Source organism: Fundulus heteroclitus, chromosome 20 (assembly GCF_011125445.2).
Source record: "Fundulus heteroclitus isolate FHET01 chromosome 20, MU-UCD_Fhet_4.1, whole genome shotgun sequence".
Lineage (NCBI taxonomy): Eukaryota > Metazoa > Chordata > Actinopteri > Cyprinodontiformes > Fundulidae > Fundulus > Fundulus heteroclitus.
This window is the reverse complement of record NC_046380.1, coordinates 5971929-5994374: the sequence shown is the minus strand read 5'-3', so window position 1 is coordinate 5994374 and position 22446 is coordinate 5971929. Positions and strand designations below refer to the sequence as shown.

The following is a 22446-nucleotide window of genomic DNA, read 5'->3' as shown; positions in this document are numbered from 1 at the left end:
GTACTCCCAGCACCCAGAGTTCATTTGGGCTTGCCTGCTTGTTTCCCCAAATGTGCCGCGGTAGAGGAGACACACGCTTAAGGACGGCGGCGGACTCACTGGAGCATCCGCCTCCTAAAGAAATGACCTGAATCCTATTTCTGAGCAACGACTGCAGGATCAAACACAGCCAGACCACATTTTTATTCAATTCTGCAAGAATATCCCCACATTGATATTGTGTCCTACAACAAGTGTGACTCTGATGGATGATACGTCTAGATATAACTGAGAAAAATATATGGTGTCATGGAAAAGTATTAATGGTTGTAATGTGACAAATAAAGAAATAGACGATTTGTTTAGGGCTAAACAAGGAAAGGGGGTTGGATACAAACACACATGGAAACTTTCAAAGTTTTCGTTACACAAAAAAAATGGAAAGTGTTCATTATTTCTCATTCACTTTAAATTAAGGCTCTATTTTCTGTCTATCACAAAAAAATCCCAGTTAAATACATGAAGGTTTTTGGTAGTGCTTTTAGTTCTCAGGCCTATTTGAACAGTGTTTTCAAGATATAAAGTCCAGAAAATAAAAGAATAGGAGTGATAATATTGATCTAGGTGAGGAGTCACTTCATAAATAACATCATATGCAAACCTTTTAGTTTGCTGACTTAATTTTAGCCACTTTTGGGTCCTGTGTTTTATATGTAGAGAGGAAAGTAAAGAGGGTCAGGGGGAGTCAACATCTGGTTCCAGGCGTGTTTTAAAATGGCCATTACAGTTATTGTCTTAATCTGACCAGCTGTAAATGGAACTATTAAAAATCATAATTCTCAGTTCTCAGACTTTTCTAGTAACTTTCTATGTGTGGTAGATATGAAACTTTTGGGCAATGGGCGTGGTGGCTTGGATGCTGCATTTCAATCGCATCAGAGACCTTTTAGAGTGGAAATGAGACATTTGATACTTTATTACAACAGTTCAAAGATATGACTCTAAATTAACCTGAGGTCCGCAATGGATTTTATTATTCTAGGACATTTTCACATTCAACAGATACACAGACAGGAAGGTAGAAGAGAAGAACAGGAAAGGAGAAAAATGAGACGAATCTTTGATGTAAAGTGAGGACCTTTGGTCCTTGCCTTTTTTCTGGTTTAGGACTAAGGTGTCAGTTAAGTTTAGGGTTAGGGTCAGACCAAAGAAAGGGTTAAAAATGAATGGAAACCAATGGGAAGTTTAGACAAGGTCCTCAGTAAGTATTTAAAACAAGAATGTGAGGATGTGTGCGTATTTGTACTTCCAGCTGAGTGACAACATGTTTTGCCCTTTTACCAGTAAAGTCAGGACTTTGATGTAAACTGAGGACCTTGTTTTGGTCCTTACCTTTTTCCTGGGCAAGGTGTTAGGTTTAGGAATAAGGTACCAATTAGGTTTAGGTTAGGATAAGGTATGAAGTATATACCGGTAAAGCTTAGGGTAAGGCCAAATAAAGGGTTGGAAGTCAAGGCACGGTCCTCAGTATTTAAAAAAGGTGTGTGTGTGTGTGTGTGTGTGTGTGTGTGTGTGTGTGTGTGTGTGTGTGTGTGTGTGTGTGTGTGTGTGTGTGTGTGTGTGTGTGTGTGTGACCAAACCTTTCAACCAATGATTAGGTGAAAGGTTCTGTCACATACCCACAGTATGACCTTGCGCAGCATTAGACAGACGTATGAATGCACTTGGTTAAATTGAGATCAGCATAAATTAGCTGGACCTGCATGACAGCAGAGCTAGAGAGAGAGACAGCATTCTCCAAAGCATTTATGCACCAGCACAACAGAAAAACGCAGGCAACAAATGGAATGGTTTAATAATCAGGACGGCTTTAGCATGCGAATCACAGCAGTTTAAAATGCAGCGAAGTAGTCGCTATTTAAACCGATGACTCGGCTTGATGGGAGATGCGAGCAGGGCTGTAGATGTTAACTCGAACAGAGAGGCGAGCACAGAAGGTGTGGAGACAACGCACAGCAGCCCACACATTGCATCTACGCCAGTAGCCAGCAGGCTGTTGAACATCTGTCATACCTGCCTGCTTCAATCCCATCTCCCCCTCACACACACACACACACACACACACACACACACACACACACACACACACACACACACACACACACCCTGTGAGAGGTTGTGACAGCTCAACACCGAGCCACAAGCAGAGAAACACATGTTCCTTTCTAGTACGCTTCCCACCCAACCAGAAATGACCACCATCTCTGTTCCATATCACTTCACATCAGCCACATCTTTCGCCTCCTTTCTTCCCCTCCGTGTTGCATCCCTCCCTTTTCTCTCCCCGCAACCTGCACCTTTTTATTTTCCCAGATCATCTGTTTCCATACGGTCGTTTTTAGTTGTGTTTAGTTGCTTTATGTTGGTTTTTTTCTCTGCCTTACTTTCAGTTAAGGGTAAGAATGTCAGAGTTCATAGTCAGAAGAAGACATTTGCTAAAACAACTATGCCGATTGTACGTCCTGCTCTGTGATTTCAGAATGGGGCGGGTTTTTTTATTTTTTTTATTTAATCAGCAAAATGAAGTTTCAACAGTGTGAAAGCCATACAAGAAAAGGGAATTCCAGGATGGCTCCAGGCTGTTAACAGCTTTAAAAACAAGTGGGAAAAGTTTAAAATCTTTCCTAAAATGGATGGGAAACAAATCTAGTGGAAATAAAACATCCACGGTCAGATGTCTGCTGCTGGGTTTTAAAGGAACATATCATGCAAAATATTTTTTTTAGCCCTTAAATACCTTTTGTCAGAGGTGGGGACTCGAGTCATTGATTTTATGACTTTAGACGTGACTTGAAAAAGTTTTCAGAGACTTGTGACTTGACTTTATCTTGTAACTTTATCCTACAAAGTTACTTTATTCTGAAATCCACTGCAATTCACTGAAATTCTCAAGCTGTATGCAAACGAAATTTCGTTCTGTACGCATACAAAATGACAATAAAGTTTGTCTAAGTCTAAGACTTGGACTTTAACACCAATGATGTTTAGCCACAATCTAAAGCTTAGGACATCTATGATTTAAAAAGTGCGCGCCATTAATTCATTTCACTCAGTCAGTCTCTACAAACGCAGACCGTCTCTCTCTTTCCCCTCTCTGTACGTATGTGTGCGTGAGATGCAGCACAGCTAATTGAATTAACCAGATTTTTAAAAAAAAGGAAAAGAAAAGAAAAGCTAAGGACAAAGATGCTCCCAACAGTAATTATGTTTGGGTCTGACTATGAAGTTCTGCTGTTGCATTTTGCACTGAATTTTCTGAAAAAATATGGTTCAAAGCAGGACTGTTCTTCAAGTTTAATTTTATTATTTTCAAAGGTCAGTTGCACTGGTTTCATCAAGCTTTGAGGTAAATATTGATTTAAAAGAAGACTTGCTCTATTATTTACATTTAACATGTATCTCAACATTATTAAAGACTCAAAACGACTTGAAATCAGAAGTTTCAGACTTGGGATTTGACTTGAGGAATACTTGTTTTGACTTGAGACCTGACTCGGACTTGGTTGTCCGTACTTGAAACTTTACTCGGGACTTGAGGATAAAAACCTCAGACTTACTTGAGACTTGCAAAACAGTGACTTGGTCCCACTTCTGCCTTTTGTTGTGTACTTGGAGTCTCTAGCTTTGCAGAAAATCTGAATGTAGTCTGTCCAGCTACTGTGTAAATATCTTTTTGGGTCATATTTTTCAAGCCATTCAGATTTCTCTATTTTCTATTACATTTTTTAAACAATTTCGTCACAGTTCTTGCTGCAGAGCTGCTTAACAAGATCATGAACATCCATCTAATGAATTTTTTTTTCTAGGGGTGATCTTGTAGTCCAAGCTGAAGGATGCCAAAGCAACAAGTGGCTAAGTCAAAATGTTTGGTTGTTTATTACACCGCCCCGCAGCATCGTCCAATCAGGGTGGAGAAGAACGCTCCGCGACCTGGAGGGGGCGGGGTGTGAAGGTCTTTCTTTAGATTTAAAGAGACAGCAACAAAAAGAGTTTCTCTCAGTCAGAACAGGGGTAAAAGAGGGGCTGTGGAGTTACAATACTGAGAACGTTGCAGTTCCACTTCATATAGACCACAACTGAAGGATTTAAATGCGAAAAGAAAGAACCGAAGCGAATGATACGTCCCCTTTAAGTCTAGTTGGGTCAGTCAAGCGAAAGTGTTGGGAAATTATTATTTTGTAAATAAATGACTGAATGTTCTTTCACTGCATCGTTCTCTCCTGTCTTGTCATCGTTGTCTAACCCTGTTTCTGTTCGTATGTTTGAGGGACAGTCACATCTAAGCTGGCAGGGCCGTGACTTTGACTGACAGGTATGATGAATTCATCTGACTGGAAGAGGAATGACACCGAATGACCACATGCCCCGAAGAGAATCTTTACACAACTAATTAGAGCCCTGCATGCAGTCACATAGAAACAAAAAGGTTACAAAGATACATGCACACTCTTCTGTCCGGCATCCCTCGTAGTTTAAAACTATGACTTACACAAAAAACTCAAATAAACCCAAAATGGAATAGATGATGCTGGAAAAACCTAATGTTAAATTTCACAAGAAAACAGATTTTTTACCAATTTATGTTTACTCTCTTTTTGCAATTTCAAAGTCCCAATCCACAGACAGACCTCAGACCAGGATTCGAACCCGGGACCTTCTTGCTGCAAGGCAACAGTACTACCAACTGTTCACTGTGCAGCCCAGTGGTAATTTTCACCTTCTAATTGCAAAAGTGCACTGGGAGACGGCTTTTCACACACACACACGCAAAATATTCTCTGCACTGGGAGCTGGACATCAGCAAGTTCATAATAAATTAAGTAAACAACAAAAGTGGTTATTGCAAATGTGTGTTTCTATAATTAAAATAAAAACCTACAAGTGCTACACTGCAAAAAGGAAAGTAAAGATAGTCTTGAAATGAATGTATTTGCCTTGATTTGAGCAGGTAAATAAGATTATCTGCCAATAGAATAATATTTTTGCACTTAAAATAGGAACAACTGATCTCCATAAACTTATTTCAAGTGAATAGATCTATGTACCTTATTTTATGGGTAAAAACACTAATTCCATTGGCAGATCATGTTATTAAGCTGCTCAAATCAAGGACAATTACACTAATTTCAGGAATATTTTACTTAATTTTAGTTTCATTTTTGCAGTGTAAAAATACTACCTACAAATGGATAATATTTTTTTGCTGATTCTGGTATATTGCAAATTAATGTTAATACTTGTTTTTGACTTGCTGCTTGTTTGTTTCACTCTTATTTTAGGGTGTGGAGCTGAAAAGCTTGGGAGAAAAAAAAAGAGAGAAACAAACTTTGTTTTAACAATATGCTACAACAAGGCATTTTAGTGATATAGTTTAATCACATCTAAATCGATCATTTTAGAGACTGCTTGTTTGTTGTGCAAAGCTTTACAAAGAGAAACAAAAACTTAATCTACACCAAACAACAGGACAAACCTTTTCCACCCCTAAGGTGATTGGTTTTATTTTCAGCAAAGCAACGTTAGCAAAGTTAGGACCAAAAACAATGCCATAAAACTGTCTCAAATGTGGTTAAAACCATCCAAACCTTCCAACTAAACCTACTAAGCTCCTAAAATGACATAGCACCTTATCCATTTTTAAAAACCTTTTAGTCTTCCTAAAAAAGTACTGGGAATAAACCAAGGAAAACTGTGTGCCTCCAAACTGTATGGAGCTGTGATGGTAAGTTACTACTACACTTTATTGCATTTTAAGGCTTTATAATAGTCTTATTTTCTTAAAGCAAAGGCATGGCATCAACTTAAAAACAAATTGCAGGAGGAAAATTATTGCTCTCCCAGTCAGGATACAGTATTTCTAAAATTCATCCCACAAGTAGGGCTTTCCCACTAAACCACCTACAGTGCCTAGAGCTGCAGCTGAAGGCAGTTTTTAACTGTTTCTTTAGCAAAACTGGTCTGTTTTTTCTACAAACTGATTAAATCAAATAATTGTCACTCTAAAACTCTCATCAGGTAAATGTTTGATCATTCGCTTGTTTTGTCTTTAGTTTTAGTGGAAGATCAGAATGCAGGGAGACCATTTTATTGCACAAATCAATATTCATCCCTGTATTCACACAGCAGACGCCCTTATATCACCAAATTAATGTATGAATGCTGTTCTGAACAACAAAATGTATTTATAAACGCTCCACAAGTCAAACACAATGTTTTATTTTATTATAAGAATATAGTGTTTCTGGATTCAACAGAAGATGGAGTTGAGAGACAGCATAATTCTGATGCTAATCCAACGTTTTACTGACGTTGAAGTGCAGAAGTTTTACATTTTTCTCTAATATTTGATCAAGACAATAATAAAAACGTTTAGAACAACGTGACTGGTTGTTAGTCAGGGGCAAAGAGCGTTATTTTCCCCTGGCCCAGCTCTGAGTCGGTGCAATAAGAAACCTGGTTTGTGTGAACGTAGTCGACTAGTGCTGAGCAGGCACCTGCACCAGGTAAGCACTGGTGACGGTTTGGTGGGAAAAATAAAGCCGCACTGACATTTCTCCAGGTTGAAGCTGCAGTGGTGTTTTGATAATTTTGGATTTTGAAATTTACAGAATTTCTTTCAAAGACACAATAGATTTTTGTTTTTGTTTATCTGACTAAAAAAAAAACAATCAAAGAGGACAACATCAAAACTTCCTCATCAGAACTGGAGCAAGCAGCCACCCTCTTATAATCTCTCTTAAACACAAGCAGTCGCTGTTGAGACCGCGGCACAGCGGGAATATCAGCAGAAGAACGGGGAGTGCACTCTGGGCAAAAACAAAGCTTTAAATTCATCTATTTGCAGCGCTGCTAACACCATGAATACCAACAACGCTTTAAAATATGTAACACTGAAGCACCCAACAGAAGACAGGAAAGAGACGCTTAAATGAAAGTTAAAAACAGAATCAATAGAATATTAAATACTGAGAGATGGGCAGACAGGAAGGAATGAGAGAAAGGAGGCTGGAACCAAAGATGGAGATTTAAAAAAATGGTGAAAGAAAGTAGGAATGTTAAAAAGGAAAGAATAAAAAAGGTCGTAGGTAAACACGTCATATTTTAAATTTGTTAAAAGAAGAATGGGGGAAAGGCAAGTTGTTGTCTGGCTATGGCAGCAGTACTGATGAAGGAAGGCCAGCGCTGCAGAAATCAGCTCCGTGCCAAGGCCCCCCAACACACACACACACACACACACACACACACACACACACACACACACACACACACACACACACACACACTCCAAGATCCCGTCAGACCGTCACAGACCTGATGGGCTGTCACTTAATCAAATGAACTGCCACTTGTTGTGTCCTTACACCCCCACTGGGATACTAATTATCAGCCATGATTGCCCCCAACTAACCTCCCGACAACTTCTCCTCCTCCACCCGAAGCACTCCAGCCCTCCTTCATCTCCGAGCCATCACAATTATCATCATCCTCTGTGATTCATGCTGCCGTTCCCCGGAGGAAACCGTCGTCCTTCTTTTCTGTTGTTCTCACTCGTCCCATCACATCGCTCAGATTTCAGCTTAATCACAAACTCCACACTCATCCGAACGGCTGTTAAAAATTTAAACGAGAGAAAGGCCCGCACAGCGTCCCGCCCTCACCTGCACATTTGGTTCTGGTTATGAGTGGAGGCCCCGGTGGGCCCGTCCCTCCTTCTCCCGGCCTGGACAGCAGGACCTTGATCTCGTACTCCACGTCCGGGTCCAGGTGCCATAACTTGTAGGTGGGGGCGTCAACCACATGGGTCTCTGCCCAGTTTCCGGTGGTGGTGCGGTACTCCACCTCCTTCAGGATGATCGGCCCATCTCCGATGATGCTGTTGGCGTTGGGCTTGATCCACAGGTAGGTGGCGCCAACGGCGAGAAGCTCCGGGGGAGCGATGGGAGTGGGCGGGGCTGGAAAGAGCAACCAGAATAAGTCAGCAATGTGGATTTTATGCAGTTTTCTCCATTTTTACAACAGTTTTCTTCACAATTAAATATGAACAAATGTGTTTTGCCTAAATTGTGCGTTTTTGAACAAATGCACGCTCCTTCTACTGTAATGCGACTAAATGAGCTTATCGCCACCACAAAGAATAATTTTCTCCATTGCAAAGTACATTTAAGCCAGATCAATGTTGCTAAAGAAGTAATAAGTCTGTTTTGTAAATCCAACCCTTCTCTCCTCGTCCCATCATTTCAGTTTCTTCAATGTCATTTTACAAAAACACATCAACTCAAATTAAAGGTGCTCAGGAGCAAGGTAGTCTTTAATATAGAATTATTCATTTCTGCAGATGCAAATAGTCTTTACAGCACATTATTAGGCTGGTGCCTGTCTCCAGCACCAGAAGGAGGCACGGTCCACCCTGGACAGGTCGCCAGTCCGTCACAGGGCAACATGGAGACATCCAGGACAAACAACCATGCAAACAAACACTCACACCCTCAGAGCCATTGAGAGAGATCAACTGACCTAACAGTCCTGTTTTTACACTGTAGGAGGAAGGAGGAGTACCAGGAGAGAGCCCACGCATAACCAGTGAGAACATGTTAACTCCATGCAGAAAGACCCCAGACCTTCTTGCTGCAAGGCGGCAGTGCTACCCAGCTGCACCTCTGTGCCGCCCCAAGAGCTAGCTAATCTTTTCAATTATAATACTAGGGCTGGGTAAGTTAACGCGTTAATTTTGCATTAATTCATTAGACTATTAACGGTGATATTTTCTTTAACGCGCATTAACGAATGTTGCTCACATGCTTTTATTTTGTGAAGGTCTGTTGCTGCGGTGTAGGGGTTTGAATCAGAACAGTAGGTGGCGATAATGCGCCAATAACCTCGCTGTCAGCCAAACCTCGGATTCAAAGAGGAAGAAAAGTGCTGGCTGTCGTGGAAGAAAGGAAAAAGGAAAACGCGGAAAAAACATAGCTGACATGGGGAAGGGTAAAGTCACAGAACTTTTAAATTGACATTTTCAGTTTAAAGTTCTTCCAGCAACGAATATGACAGAAACAAGTTAGTTGTAACCACTGCCAAGTTAAACTTTCTTATCATCGGAGCACCTTAAGCTTAACATATCACTTAAATGCCAAACACACTGTAGACATCACCAAACAATTCAATGACTCAGAGAAGCTAACCAATGTAATGGCAAAGTGGATAGCTACTGTTGACCTTTTTTTGTGCTTTACACTTTGGTATTGAACATAAAATGGTAATGCTGCTCCCTGCTGTTACCTCAGAAATTGCCTGTTTTTGGTAGATTTTTTCCCCATAAAGAGAATTCCCTGTCAGTGGCAATAAGCTTTAATTTATTATTATTGCTATTTTTTGTTTTACATGTTTAAGTTGAGCTTTACACTAAATATGTGTTACTGATAAGTGCTACAAATGTTACAACACTTTTGTTCATATGGCAGCAGAACATTAAAATAAAAGTGCTCTTTACATTATTTCTGAATTCATTCTTGGAGTTTGCACATACAATGCAATTAATCATGATTAATCAGGCAAATTATGTGTTTAATCGCGATTAAAGATTTTAATCGTTGCCCAGCACTATATAATACAAAATCAGATTTCGGCTGTTTTACTTTTTTTTTCCAGCACAAATGATCCTAAAAGTACGTTTTAGATCCATTTTTCTTGCCCTTAGGTTGGAAACTATGACATTGTTTTCTTAATTATCGAAAAATATCAACATGATATGGAAGAAGAGGTATCTATCTATTTTAAAGAAATGGGTGTTCTTTAAAATTTTGATCAAAAATTATAAGTTGGCTTGTTTTTTTGTTTTTTTTGTTTAAGTTCACGCAACATTTGTGGCTCTAAATACGTTTGATGCAGTCGGACTGAGGGACTCCTGGCACAGACAAAACAGAATATACAGCTAACATTGTTATAGCTGCTTACATTATTTTGCTTGTATGTAGATTGAGAATTTATTAAATAAAATGCACTTTTCTGAGATGGTGGAAAATGTAACACAACCAGCTGGCTGTACTTTAATTATAATTTAAAGAAATGACTAATAGTGCCTCTTAGCTTACGGTTCTTTCTTGCCTAAAACCTTAGCATTTTAATAAAGCATGTTTTTAAACAGGATAAATAGTTTCTATAAGATTAGAAAACCAAGGTGTTCGACTTTGTGATAAAAAAAAACAGCTCATTGACAATGATGGGAAAAACGTGAATTAACCTTAAGCGTTGCTCAGCCAAGGAGGAGATGCAGAGACTGTTTCCAGCACTATTTACCTCCAACAAACAAGCAACGCCGCCGCAGCACAGTGACATAAATCTGAAAGCGACTCAGTTAAGGAGCAGCAGGAGCAGATGGAAACAATGACAGGGAAATTAATTGGACGTTTCCAGTTAGTCATCAGAGTGCCGGCGCCCGTGAAGCGCCGCGCTCATCAGCATGATCTACGGTAATTTCCACGGACAGCTCCTGCTTCTCTGACGGCCCCCAGACCAACACCTCGGACAGAAATCCTCGTGTAGCGGCTCCACCGACAAATAAAGGAGGAAAACAACAAAGGAACGCCATATGTCTGGGAAATCCTCCCTCATCGACTTTAAAGCTGAGGCTTTTATAATACAAATATTATTAAAAGAATAATTCTATAGGTATCTCTAGCAGCTCTGAGCCAAACATCTTTCTTCAGTAAACATTCAGACACAAAGCCACTGCAGAAGTATTAAACTACTCATGTATCCTTGTAAACAACTGCATCAAATACTTTTTTAAATATTAGCTTCTTCCTCTAAATATGGACCCTCTTTATAGTTCTCCTGTGACAGGTGCTTTGTCAGTTGACAGCTACATTACACCTGCAAAGAATAATGTTCCTTCTTTTGCTGCGGTCTAGAAACAAAGTCCTGATTTAAGCGTCGGAACGTTTTTTTTTTTTTTTTTCCCCTTCCCTCAAGGCTGCATTAGCATATGTATGACGGACCGATGAATCAGCCGTCAGTCGCTGCACGCTCAGACGTCTCCACTATAAGAACGCAGATTGTGCGTGCAACCATGACTCCAGACATTACGAATCTGTTCATCTATCGTTTTTATCAGAAGTTGCATTAACCACCTAAGTTAAGCACTAACCACCAGTTTGGGGCATTTTATCATTAATCCAGCTTTTTGTTGGCGTAGAATGATTTTGTGGCCTCATTTATATTTACATAAGAATCAGGTGCGTATGTTTGCATTTATTGTGGATTTCTCTAATTCACGCATGGCCAAAAGTACTTATACAGGGTTTATATTGGTAAACTTTTGAATGTAAAGTGGTGCTAAGCTGTAACGTAGATGAAGAGGATGCAGATAAAGTCATGCTTTAAGATTTTGAGCTGAAAATGGCAGCTGCCCCATGGACAAGTCAAAAAATGTTCTTGGGAAACAATTTAATGGCATCCATGTTCATGGACTGCATAGAGGTGGAGGACAACCACCAAATTATTTAATTTCATCTCAAAACTGCTCAGCAATTGAAACTTTTACATAAATGGGTTGTCAAACGGGACATTCATCCCAAACAACCTTCAAAGCTGGTTTAGGAACCGTCTTCCTAAACTATATATATATATATATATATATATATATATATATATATATATATATATATATATATATATATATATATATATATATACACACACAACAGCAAAAAGGTGCAAGTTATTACTTTTAACTATTTTTCAACTTTACAGGTTTTTCTTGAAAAATATATGAAAAAATGCGCAAAAAAAGAACTACTGATTTAAAAAACCTGCAGAGCATTTCACCAACAAAGGCTGCAGGTGTACTTGAATATCCAGTTTCCAGTGATACTGTTTTTTTTTCCCGTTTTTTTTTTTTTTCAAGTGGCTCCATCTCTGTCTTTATAAAGGACACTTTCCAAATTCTACGAAAATCTGAGGGCTGAATAACAGGCCGAAGCCCGAATGCTCTCCTTCATGCTTAGAAGAAGGAGTGATCGATGCTCGTTTTAAAATCCAGATGTTTCCCAACACTGCAGTCAAGTTTAGCTACAAGCTCGAGTTAAAGCTGTGATTAGAAAAGGGGCTTAAATCCAAACATTAAAAACAGGCAACTAATCGTTTGTCAAAGAGATTCGGCTCTTCATTAACATGATTTATTTTCAACAACCTCTCCTGATGTTACTCCACAGGAGGAAGGAGGAAAATCACTCAGTCTCTTCCTGCCTCTGACTGTTTGCTTCCTCCATCCCTGCCTCCTCCAGCTCATTTACCGCAGAGTTAGAGGCCACCCAGCGGGACACAACATGGCGCCCATGATAACGTGAAGGGTGACAGAAGTTGTGTACCATTTTTGCAGAGAAATGAAGGGCTTTTATTGCTTCTAAAGTTCCCACATTATACTCTGGAACAGCTAAAATCATCTATGTTGAACATTTGGAATAGCACACAAAATAGGACTGAACAAACCGATCGTCTCCCAGCTCTGTTCTTCCATCCGCTGTGTGAGAATGGTTCTGATCTGGTTCTGAGTGCGTACAGAACGAAATTTCGTTGCATACAGCTTGTAAATTGCAGATTTAAAAGTAACAATTTAAATGTAGACAATGCAGGAGAAGTCGCAGTGTACAGGTGAGTATTTTTTAAAACCATTTGTATGTGCAGAATTGATTGTGCTAGGGCATTTGTGCAAGAATACAGCTTGTGGATTACCATAGATTTAAAATACAGTATAGGGTGCAGCAGTGATTTAAAAGTAAATTAATTGAAATGTAAACAATGCATGTGAAAGTCACAGTGTACAGGTGAGTATTTAAAAAAAAAAAAAAACATTTGTATGTACAGATTTTAACTGTGAATTAACCAGATTTTTGGTTTTAACTGTGAATGCAGACGCACCCTTACCCCTCTGCTGCACAGGTTGAGCAAGCTCTGCACTGGTGGCAGCGGTTTTGACTTCCCAGCTGTGGCTGAACCTGTGAGCTTCAAGTTCTAGGTGATCCAGATCCCTCTTCTTTCAGCTGCATTATTCTCAGTGGCAGTTTCCCTACATGTGGTGCAAAGCAACGATGGCTGCATGCTTCTCTTTAGAGGAAACCTTTGCTGACTCAAAAATAATTTCATGTACATCTGTTCCTCTCTTAACTTATTAACATGAAGTTGTTTCAAAAATGTGCTTAAACCCTAATTTCTTAAATGCCGATCTAAACATGAAAATGGCATCAGCAAGCACACCGACATGGTTTATTGGATGTGCATTCATAGAGCGCACACACCAACATCTCATCTGCATAAAGGCATGTTTACCTCTGTGCATCGATGCAGAACCAGTAAAAACACGATGATTGCTAATCAAGAACAACTGACCCTCATGCAGCGATGTTAATGACAAGTGAAAGAAGAGAAAACGGATATGGAGGAAAACATGGATGCTGTAAGATGTGCAGCATATGGCTAACTTTGGTGAAAAAAAAGCTTTAAATACAATGGAGGGAGGAAAAAGTTTCAATTGAAGCCAAATTTAGAGGAAAAAAAGCAGGATTAAGCATCGAGATCAATTTTAAGAATTTCAGGGCAATCGACTGCATGGCTGGTAGTAAAACACAAAGAGACGTAACAAAACAACACACCACAATCCCGCTATATAATTTAAAATCTAATCCCTGTAGAGATTTCTGTTTATTAAAGGTACATAGCCACTTAATATGCTTATAAAAAAGACCAAAAACGGTTTGATCATGATAAAATACGGTTATATACATCAAGCCTCCATCTTGATAATGTTTTGATGTTTGTCCTTTTTGAGTCAAAAGATAATTTGCTCTCAGGCCCGATTAGCAGATATAATCAGACGTGGCGCCATCTAGTGGCAGTATCGCAGAACTATCATAACGCCGGTTAGCTTTATTTATAAATCAAAATTAAATAATGGTGGACCGAGCCTGATCCTCTGCAATGCCCCACAGTAAAGCAGCAGCTCAGCATGATGAAGGCCGTTATGAATTAAATAAACCGATCTACAGCAACTTTAAGAGCCTCATATCAGAACATTTACTCACATCTTTCAACTCTGAGTCACATCTGAGTCTCGGCAGGTTTAGCGTCCGCTTCAGTGAACACCAACGTTCAGACTTTATTCCCGGAGACATTCCAGGCTTTTACCTCTAGGATTCATTTACTTTTTATGCTTTTTTCCACTGGATCTTGGATCTTACTTCATTGTTTCACTGGGAGATGCTAATAGCCGTTAGACGCTTTGTTGTTTAACCCCTGCTGTCCATACGCAGTACTTACTTCTGTTAATATCATAAATAAATAAAAAAGGCTTTGCTTACTAACAAACTGGGCAAAAACAAAGCATAAAACACCAAAATAACAACTAATACGCCAGCAGGATGTGATTATCTTTCATAAAACCTTTGTATACAACCAGAGTAAGCTACTGACGTATAAATAAATACAAAGTCAAATAACGTGGCTATGCACCTTTAATCCTTGAATCCTGGCAGCAGATATCTGTGTCTGGATGGGAGCAGCTCAAATACATCATGCGATGGGGGGAGTTTCACTGACCTCTCCTTATGCAAGACAGCGAGGTCGCTTCTAGATGTACCAGCAAGTTTGCTGCACACCTAATTCCCAACAGTTTGTTACTGTTTCGAAACTTTAAAAGATCAAACCAACAGATGAAAGTAAAAGTTAACTTTTACTAGAGATAAAACAAGACTACAATACTCTCATTAAAGCAGAATTCATATTAAACCACAAAGCTTCTGCTAACAGCTCATTGGCTGGTGAGCCATCTTACAGATAGATGTTCTGAAGTAGCCAAGTAGTCAGCACTCTGGGAAAACATGATACCATAACTGTAGAAAGTTACTTTTGTTACTTCAATGTTTTGTACTTCATTTATTTTGTGTACGACTGGCAGGTTTTGGTTAAAAACGGAACCGTTATATGTTTTAGAAAACTGAAAATCAGTTATCAGCCTAGAAAACTGCAATCTGTGCAGCCATTTTAAATAAGGGTAGTCTTGCACAAAAAAGAAGAATTTCAATGTTTTTATCTGACCCCAAAATCTGATTTCACTCACATTTAAAAAGGCACAACAAAAGAAAGTTGTAGGTGGGACACCGTACCTGCAGACCTATCGGGACGAAGACAGGGGCCTCATAAAAAGTTATAACCAGTGTATCCTGGGAGCTTATTGTCTGATGAAACATTGCCCTCTCAAAACTGATTGGTGTTACTGCCCACAGAGGGAAACAAAGTATCTGCATTAACTTTTTTACTGCGCCATATTACGACCCCAGTGAGGTGCTTGAAGATGTCTAATAGTGTCAGGAAAAATAAATTTCTCTAATAAAAGTTCTGCACGTTAACTGGCAGCGGAGGATTTTATCGGGTGCTTTGTGTGCGCACTTCAGGTCAAATTAAATTTCTTATCTACATATTTTCTATTTTTTTTTTTATTATTCGTATAAATATATGATGTTAGGATGTGTTTGCGCATACTTTTTCTCCCAGTGAAAGAGATTATTTCACAAATGTTCTGCTCTTCTTGGCTCTAACCTTGAATTTCTAAGCCAGCTGAGATAAAAACTAAATGAACATGAAATTCCCTTGTACCTGATGAAGTATCTGCTATGAATGATGAAGGCGATAATGAAGGTAAGGGGTTCTATGGGTCAAGTTTACAGGTATTGGTGCACTTGCTTTCTACGCAAGAAAGCTTACTTTATTCCTGTCTGAATGCAAATTAATAAGAAATATCTTTTCTAGCGATTCTCACTTGATGTTGTAGCAAACCGTGGTTCTGACACCGTTTCACTGAACGTCTTTATGTAGCGCCAATTCACAACAAATGTCGCCTCACAGCACTTTACAAAAAAACTTTCTTGTTCTGTAATTATTATAACATCATTAAGTTGTTTTTACACAATGTTAGGGGCATAATTTAGTGCTAATGATTAGTGATGCACATTAAAAAAAAACAGTGAAGCGTGCAGGCCATACGTCAAAAAGCACCTGATGTTTTGTTTTGTCAGTAAAGCATGATTATTAAATAATAAACTCATTTATTGGAGTTTATCATGTTTCTTAGTAGTAGTACACAATGGTTTTTCTTGGAGATGCTTAAATTTCTTGGTCTTTATGAGTCGACACAGAATGATTAAGGGACTTAATGGGAGGGTTAATGGCAATGCTCTTTGTTGGTCCTCTGGCCGAGGGAAAAAAGACATGTCCTTAACGCTTTTTTTACCAAAACAGTCAAGAAATGGCTAAAATACCAACATTGGTCAAACATTGGAAACACTTTAGTGAAACAAATCCCAAATATGAACAATTAAACTGTGAATCCCTCTTTTCAGGTGCTGCTAAAATCATGGCTGGTCCTCTTTAAAGTCTCAGTATGACTTACTGACGTACATTTTGCATGCAACAGATTTTACTTTTGAGGTACAACAATTAGCAAAGACTAAAGACTCAAGAGTTGCCGAAGTTTCATAAAAACAGAGAGCCTGATGGCGATTCAGGAACCCTAAAATCCTAAAAAAAATAATATAACGGCAGGGAGATCAGATGAGGAGGAAGGAGGTATATGTTGGCATTAAGCAAGGGTCAGTGATCTGACCGCTGCAGAGAGTGACGTGTTTCAGAAAGAACATGAAAACCGCCCAGAGGGAGCCGCTGCCTGCAGGAACTTTGACTGACCTGTTTCCATTCAGACATTCACCGATTCCACGAGCTCATGCTTTAGCAGGTCTCTGCAGCCATTGCTGTTACTTCTCTATGTTCTCAAGCTGTCATGTTCTAATCCACGGAAAGATTCAAAAACAGAAAAAAGTTCAAGTGTTTGTAAATGTGAGATTAACAACATGGTGGGGGTCATAAAGGCAGAGATAGATGGACTCAGTCTGACAGAGGAGATGTCGCCTAAGGTGGAGGAAAGGGTGGAAAAGTGTCACTGAAAACTATTATGTTGGAAAAATGTGCTTTTCTCCCACATTTATTATGTTTGGTGGATATTTGTTGTTAATTAGAGTACAGTTTTGCTTTCTCTATAAATTACCTTAAGCCTTTTGACTTGACTAATAATTAATACACTGTAGCTCCTTTAAACTGGATGACTAGCACAGAAATCAATAATATTTAAGCCTGATCTGATATTAAAACTGATTCACTTATTTTATATCCTGATATAAAGAGACTAAACACAGGGCATTGATATAACGTTAAGGTCTGGACCTTAACTCGACCATTGCAACGCCGTAATTAGTTAAATTGGATAAAACGCCCACATCTTAAAAGCTTACTTAACCGTTTTCGATGTGAGAATAATTTTTGTAAAACGACAAACGTCAGTTGTTTGGAAATGGCCTCATAACTATTTTCTGGTTGGTGGAGAGCAACTCTGTGAGGTAATTGCCGATATCTGTCGTGGCATCGTGTCCTGTGTGCTCCATCACAACAAACTGTCAAAGCTCTGCGTTTATAGAGGGATTCACAATCGATTATGATCAATCAAGCAATGCATTTGAAAAGCAAAACCTGCTATTTTCCATTTTAAATGCTAGAAAAGTAGAAAGGCTGCCCATTTTCTCAACACTGTGTGTTAAAATTGCATGAACTCTTGAAATGAGTTAATAACTAAACCATCCACACACATTTTTTTATTCTAAATGAGGAAAAGAGAGTGGGACACCATGGTAATTAACATTTTACATAAGAAATAATCTTTGATTTGAGCTAATTTTACCCCCACAATATGTGAGATTGTCGCTCATAGCGCCGCTGCGCCCGTCAAAGTGTCTACAAGCTCGATTTAAGCCTTCACCTGCTCGGCGTCTCTGAGCTACGGAGGATAAAAGAGTCAGAAATGTCAAACCAGTCCAGAGGCAGGGAGCTTCGGCAAGAAATGAAAAATCAACAGTAAGAAAAAGCTGAAAAGAGACACTGATCCTCTTAGTGTCACTTCGCTTTTTTCCACTTTCTAATAAAAATGACATTCTCAGACATGGAGCAACAAGGGACTTCTAGTGGGCAAATCTCTCCTCTTCGATCCGGCGCTCCTCGTTTCACGTTCATCTGACTACATCCACACCAACATCTGGCATGAGCGCAGATTGGAGTTCAACAAGCCGCGGACACAAACCGATGATGGGATTTCAGCTGTCAGCTTTGGCTTCATGATTTATCTGGTTCCCATTTCGAGTTCTCCTCGGTCTTCTGCCATCATAGATGAGATTTTAACATAAGTAACAGTTAATAGTTAGTTTTAGTCCCAGCTACATTTGTCTTATGTTGCTCCACCTCTTCTTTTAGCTTCTGATTTTAAACCACAGGTTCATCTCTTCCTGCCATTTTCTCACCTGTCCTTCTCCTCCTCTCCTCATTTCTTAACTCCTGCCCCTCGCACACCTATTTCCCTTCGTTATCTCTGCCTTATTCCCTCCATATCCCACCCGTCAGCTCTCCTCACACACCTGTTCATGCATTACTTATACTTCTCCTCAGAAATTCTCTGTGAAGTGTCCACACTCCCTGACACACACACACACACACAGAGCCAGATCATATATGTGTGTGTGTGTGCATGAAGGAGCGCTGCACATGAAATGCAAACAACGCGACAAACTGACCAACATGCACAGCTCGACCTACGGCAACCCCCGAGGACCAGCTCAAAGACACGAGTAGAGTGTTCTCCCCCTTTAATACATAAAACGTAATGTATACAAATAAATAAAGCGTTACAAAAGCTTTTTCATTAAATGGAGGCTACATGATTGCGTTCCCTTTTCTTCCTCCTGGAGCAATTATTTGCAGAGCCAATAAGAAATTCGAGCTAATGCAATATTTTACCTGGATTTTATGATTTTTTTTTTTTCCTTTTATTTCATACACGGCATAATGTTATAGAACAGAGGTCAGATCAGAATGGCTGTGGTCTCATCAGTTTGTTCTTCTGATATGAGGCTCTTAAAGTTGCTGTAGATCGGTTTATTTTGTAATTGTTTAAACTTATATGTCATAAGTCCTCATATGAAACTAATTCTGACATTATTTTTAATATTTAATAGCCCTTTTGCTGCCCTATGAAATTAAACTGGCTCTGTGGGTTGTGACATAAATCTAATTACCAAGTGGTTAATCTGAACAAAGTTAACTACAAACCAATTATACCGAATAAAGCAGAGCTAGCCCTGAGTTGACCGGTAAGGTTGATGTTTTGTAACCATAGACTATAAAATAATAAAATTAATAAGTAGATTAAATACATTAAATGGGGATTTTTCAAAGATGTTATCATATTTAATTTATTTCATTTGTCAAAAGGTTTGAGCAACAAATTATTTATTGTTGCCACAACTGGACCTCCACATTAGGGGACAGTTTAGTTTTAGGCCTTAACAGTGGGAGGAGCTGCTGTAATTGATGGCTGGAGTCAACAGACTGACTCCTCAAAACCCTTAAACTTCTCCAAACCCCTTTAATGTGGGATTTAAAGGGCATTTCCTGATTAAAATATTGGCGTAATTCTTCCTTATGTTAGCAGTGGAGACCAAATTAGAGTACGTTACTAAGTATTTGTATCTTTGATGGAAACAGTTCACATCAGAATATAGTAAATACTTTAAGACAATAAGGTTATTGTTTCCACAGTCCTGGAAACTGCATTGATCAAATTTCTTCAAAGAAAAAAAAATCTAAGCTAACATTTATGGCAAACATGATTGGAAAAAAATGTTTACCAACCCTTTAAGATAAGACAATAATCTCCTCAATGCTTTCCAGTCTGGCTTTAAAGCAATGTTGTAGTTCCGTTTTGAGCAACAAACAGCAAAACTGTGATGGGTCCAGAATATCTATCTTGGTACTGTTCAGTCTCAGTAATGCATTTGACACAATTCATCATAAAATACTGATTATTAAATGAGAAACATAGTTGGGATTATCTGCCGCTGTGCCAAACTGCTTTTCCTCCAATTTGGTAATTTTGCACATGGGCAAACAAAAATTAATTGTGGGATTCCTCAAGGGTCAATTCTCGGGTCACTTGTTAACATCTGCTGTATACGACCTCTTTGCTCAGATAATTAATCAGGTGTCTATATGTGTGCTGATGCCACACAACCTTATGTCACTGCGTCATGACCCTAAAACCACCACAGTCACAGAGTCAGTGTGGCTGGGTCAGAATTTCCTCCAGCTTAAGGCCGGCTCACAGGGCAGGATTGTAAAATAGTCGGCTGGTTTTCAAAGCCTGAGAGATGCGACACGTAACGTTAAAAAACGTTGATAAAACATGTTTGCTCACCCAGTTTGTGCTGTCCGGTTAGACGAAAAGCACAACGCACCACGCATGAATCATGGCGATGGTTTGTGGACTAATTTTAACATTTTAACAAAAAAACATAACAAAAAGAAAAGGCATGGGTTAAAGAAGTAGAGAAAGGGTGAGCGGGCTGTACGTTTGCTGCACTATGACATGGAGGTGAGCTGGTCGGATTTTCTTGTCCTTCAGGGTTTCCCTCATCACGCTTTCTGATTGGCTACACGTCACATTCAACAGGCCGCAAGCTCGTTTGTCCTCGGGGAACAACACACATGCTACGATAATCCTAGACAAGACAATCCAACATGTTGAACATCCCTGATTTGTTGTCTTAACCTGATCTCCCTGGAAAAAAAAAAGCTTGTTCTGAAACTAAGCCTGAACTGAAATTTACTTTTAGGAATCAGAGCCATAAAGATAAGGATTATCATTCTGTGTTATTTCTTCCAAGCGGACCAGATCACTTTTAACACACCACACACATCAGGAATGCCTTATAAGATTATTTTAAGAGACCGAGGGAATCTTAGACCAACTACAGTAAAAGAACCACAACTCATAAAGATTGCAACTTGCAACCTTATACAATACATTAAAGTCCACAAATATTAACACACTAATGTTACAGAGTATGAGATAACCGAGGCTGTGTACCAGGGAAATTAACCCAAGGATGTGTGGCATGCATAAACAAATGGACAGTTATCTTCCCTGTAGCCAAGCTCTCAGTCTAATGGTGACGTGGATCCCAGAAGACAATGTAAGGTAATCGACCAATCCTGAGCCGGCTTTGCTCATCCATATATGCTAACGTGGCCAAGAGTTGAACACTCTCGAGCGTTTGGAAATCTGCCCGTCTCGCATTGTTTTTGTATGATTCCACTACTGAGATGTAAACAACCCTCAGCCTTTCACATTAAATATGATAAAATATAGATACTTTCTTTTTGAAGAGTCTTTTTATTGCTACAGAAGTCTACAATAGAAACACCACATACTGTATTTCAGGCAAAGAACCAGAGAGAACCACAACTGGATGCAGTCAGTTCTTAACACTAAAGACAGTCTTTATTCTTTGGATGTCCCAAGCTTCCTGCAGGCATGAATAAGTTATACTGACTTTTCACAGATAAAATCCCTCCAACACACCGTTTTCTTTTAAATACCCCGCTTTACCTTATTTAGAGGATTTTTAAAATATTGAACCAGAAACAGACAAGCCCTTCAAAGAGGAGCTTGTATCCCTCCGAATGTTTGACATCTCTTCGGTGTTTCTTTTCAAACGTTTGACATCTCATTTCGGTACAGAACTCCTCGCTTGGAAGTCCGACATATTCCAGGCAGTTATTTTTGTAAATTGGAGGTTGTGTTGTGTTCACACCCAGCGGGAGTTCAGAGCGTCACCGGGCTTCCAGGAATCTGACACATACAGCAGAGCTGTCCACTCTCCTATTGATTTCCTTATCAGGAACAGACACACAGACGATGTTGGGAATGAGCTCTGGGGCCACAAAAAGCTCTGCGGACACACACACTCTGACATTAACACACACTCTGGTGCTACCGCTGGGTCTAATTCTTGGACTACAATCAGCTTTATGATGACACAGGGAGACTTAGAAAAATGTAGCACGATTCCAGGGGAACTCACACACACTCAAACACATTCTCTGTGAGGTATCCACAGGCCACTGGCTGACAGCGGCTCTCCTGGATCTCTGCTTCGCCCCACTGAGTCTTATCTGTGATGGACAGAACACACACACACACACACACACATGTCAAAATGCCCATACAAGATGCAACACACACTCAAATACAGCCAACCTTCAATCTCTGCGGGACCCTTAGAGCTCAACACACATGCTTGGCTCACACATATGTAGAGATGGTGCATTCTTTAGTTCTTTGAAAATCCTAGAAATCATATCACTGGTGGTCACAAGGCAAACACTGCCTTAAACCTGGTTTTTAAATAATTTATAAAACCATAAAACATAATCAGAGCACCTTTATGAGGTCATTTTATTAAAAACAACATTTCTACATAT

The 22446-nt window shown here is 39.4% G+C and overlaps 1 protein-coding gene across 1 annotated transcript in view; it reads right to left on the bottom strand.

Annotated features, from left to right (window-relative positions):
• The window catches only part of ptprt (protein tyrosine phosphatase receptor type T), a gene marked incomplete in the record, with an annotated part of 394538 nt that overhangs the window by 251474 nt on the left and 120618 nt on the right, over window positions 1–22446 (bottom strand). The window contains 1 exon segment of the mRNA XM_036124734.1: window positions 7698–7991. Within this exon segment, the coding sequence (XP_035980627.1) occupies window positions 7698–7991 (294 nt within the window).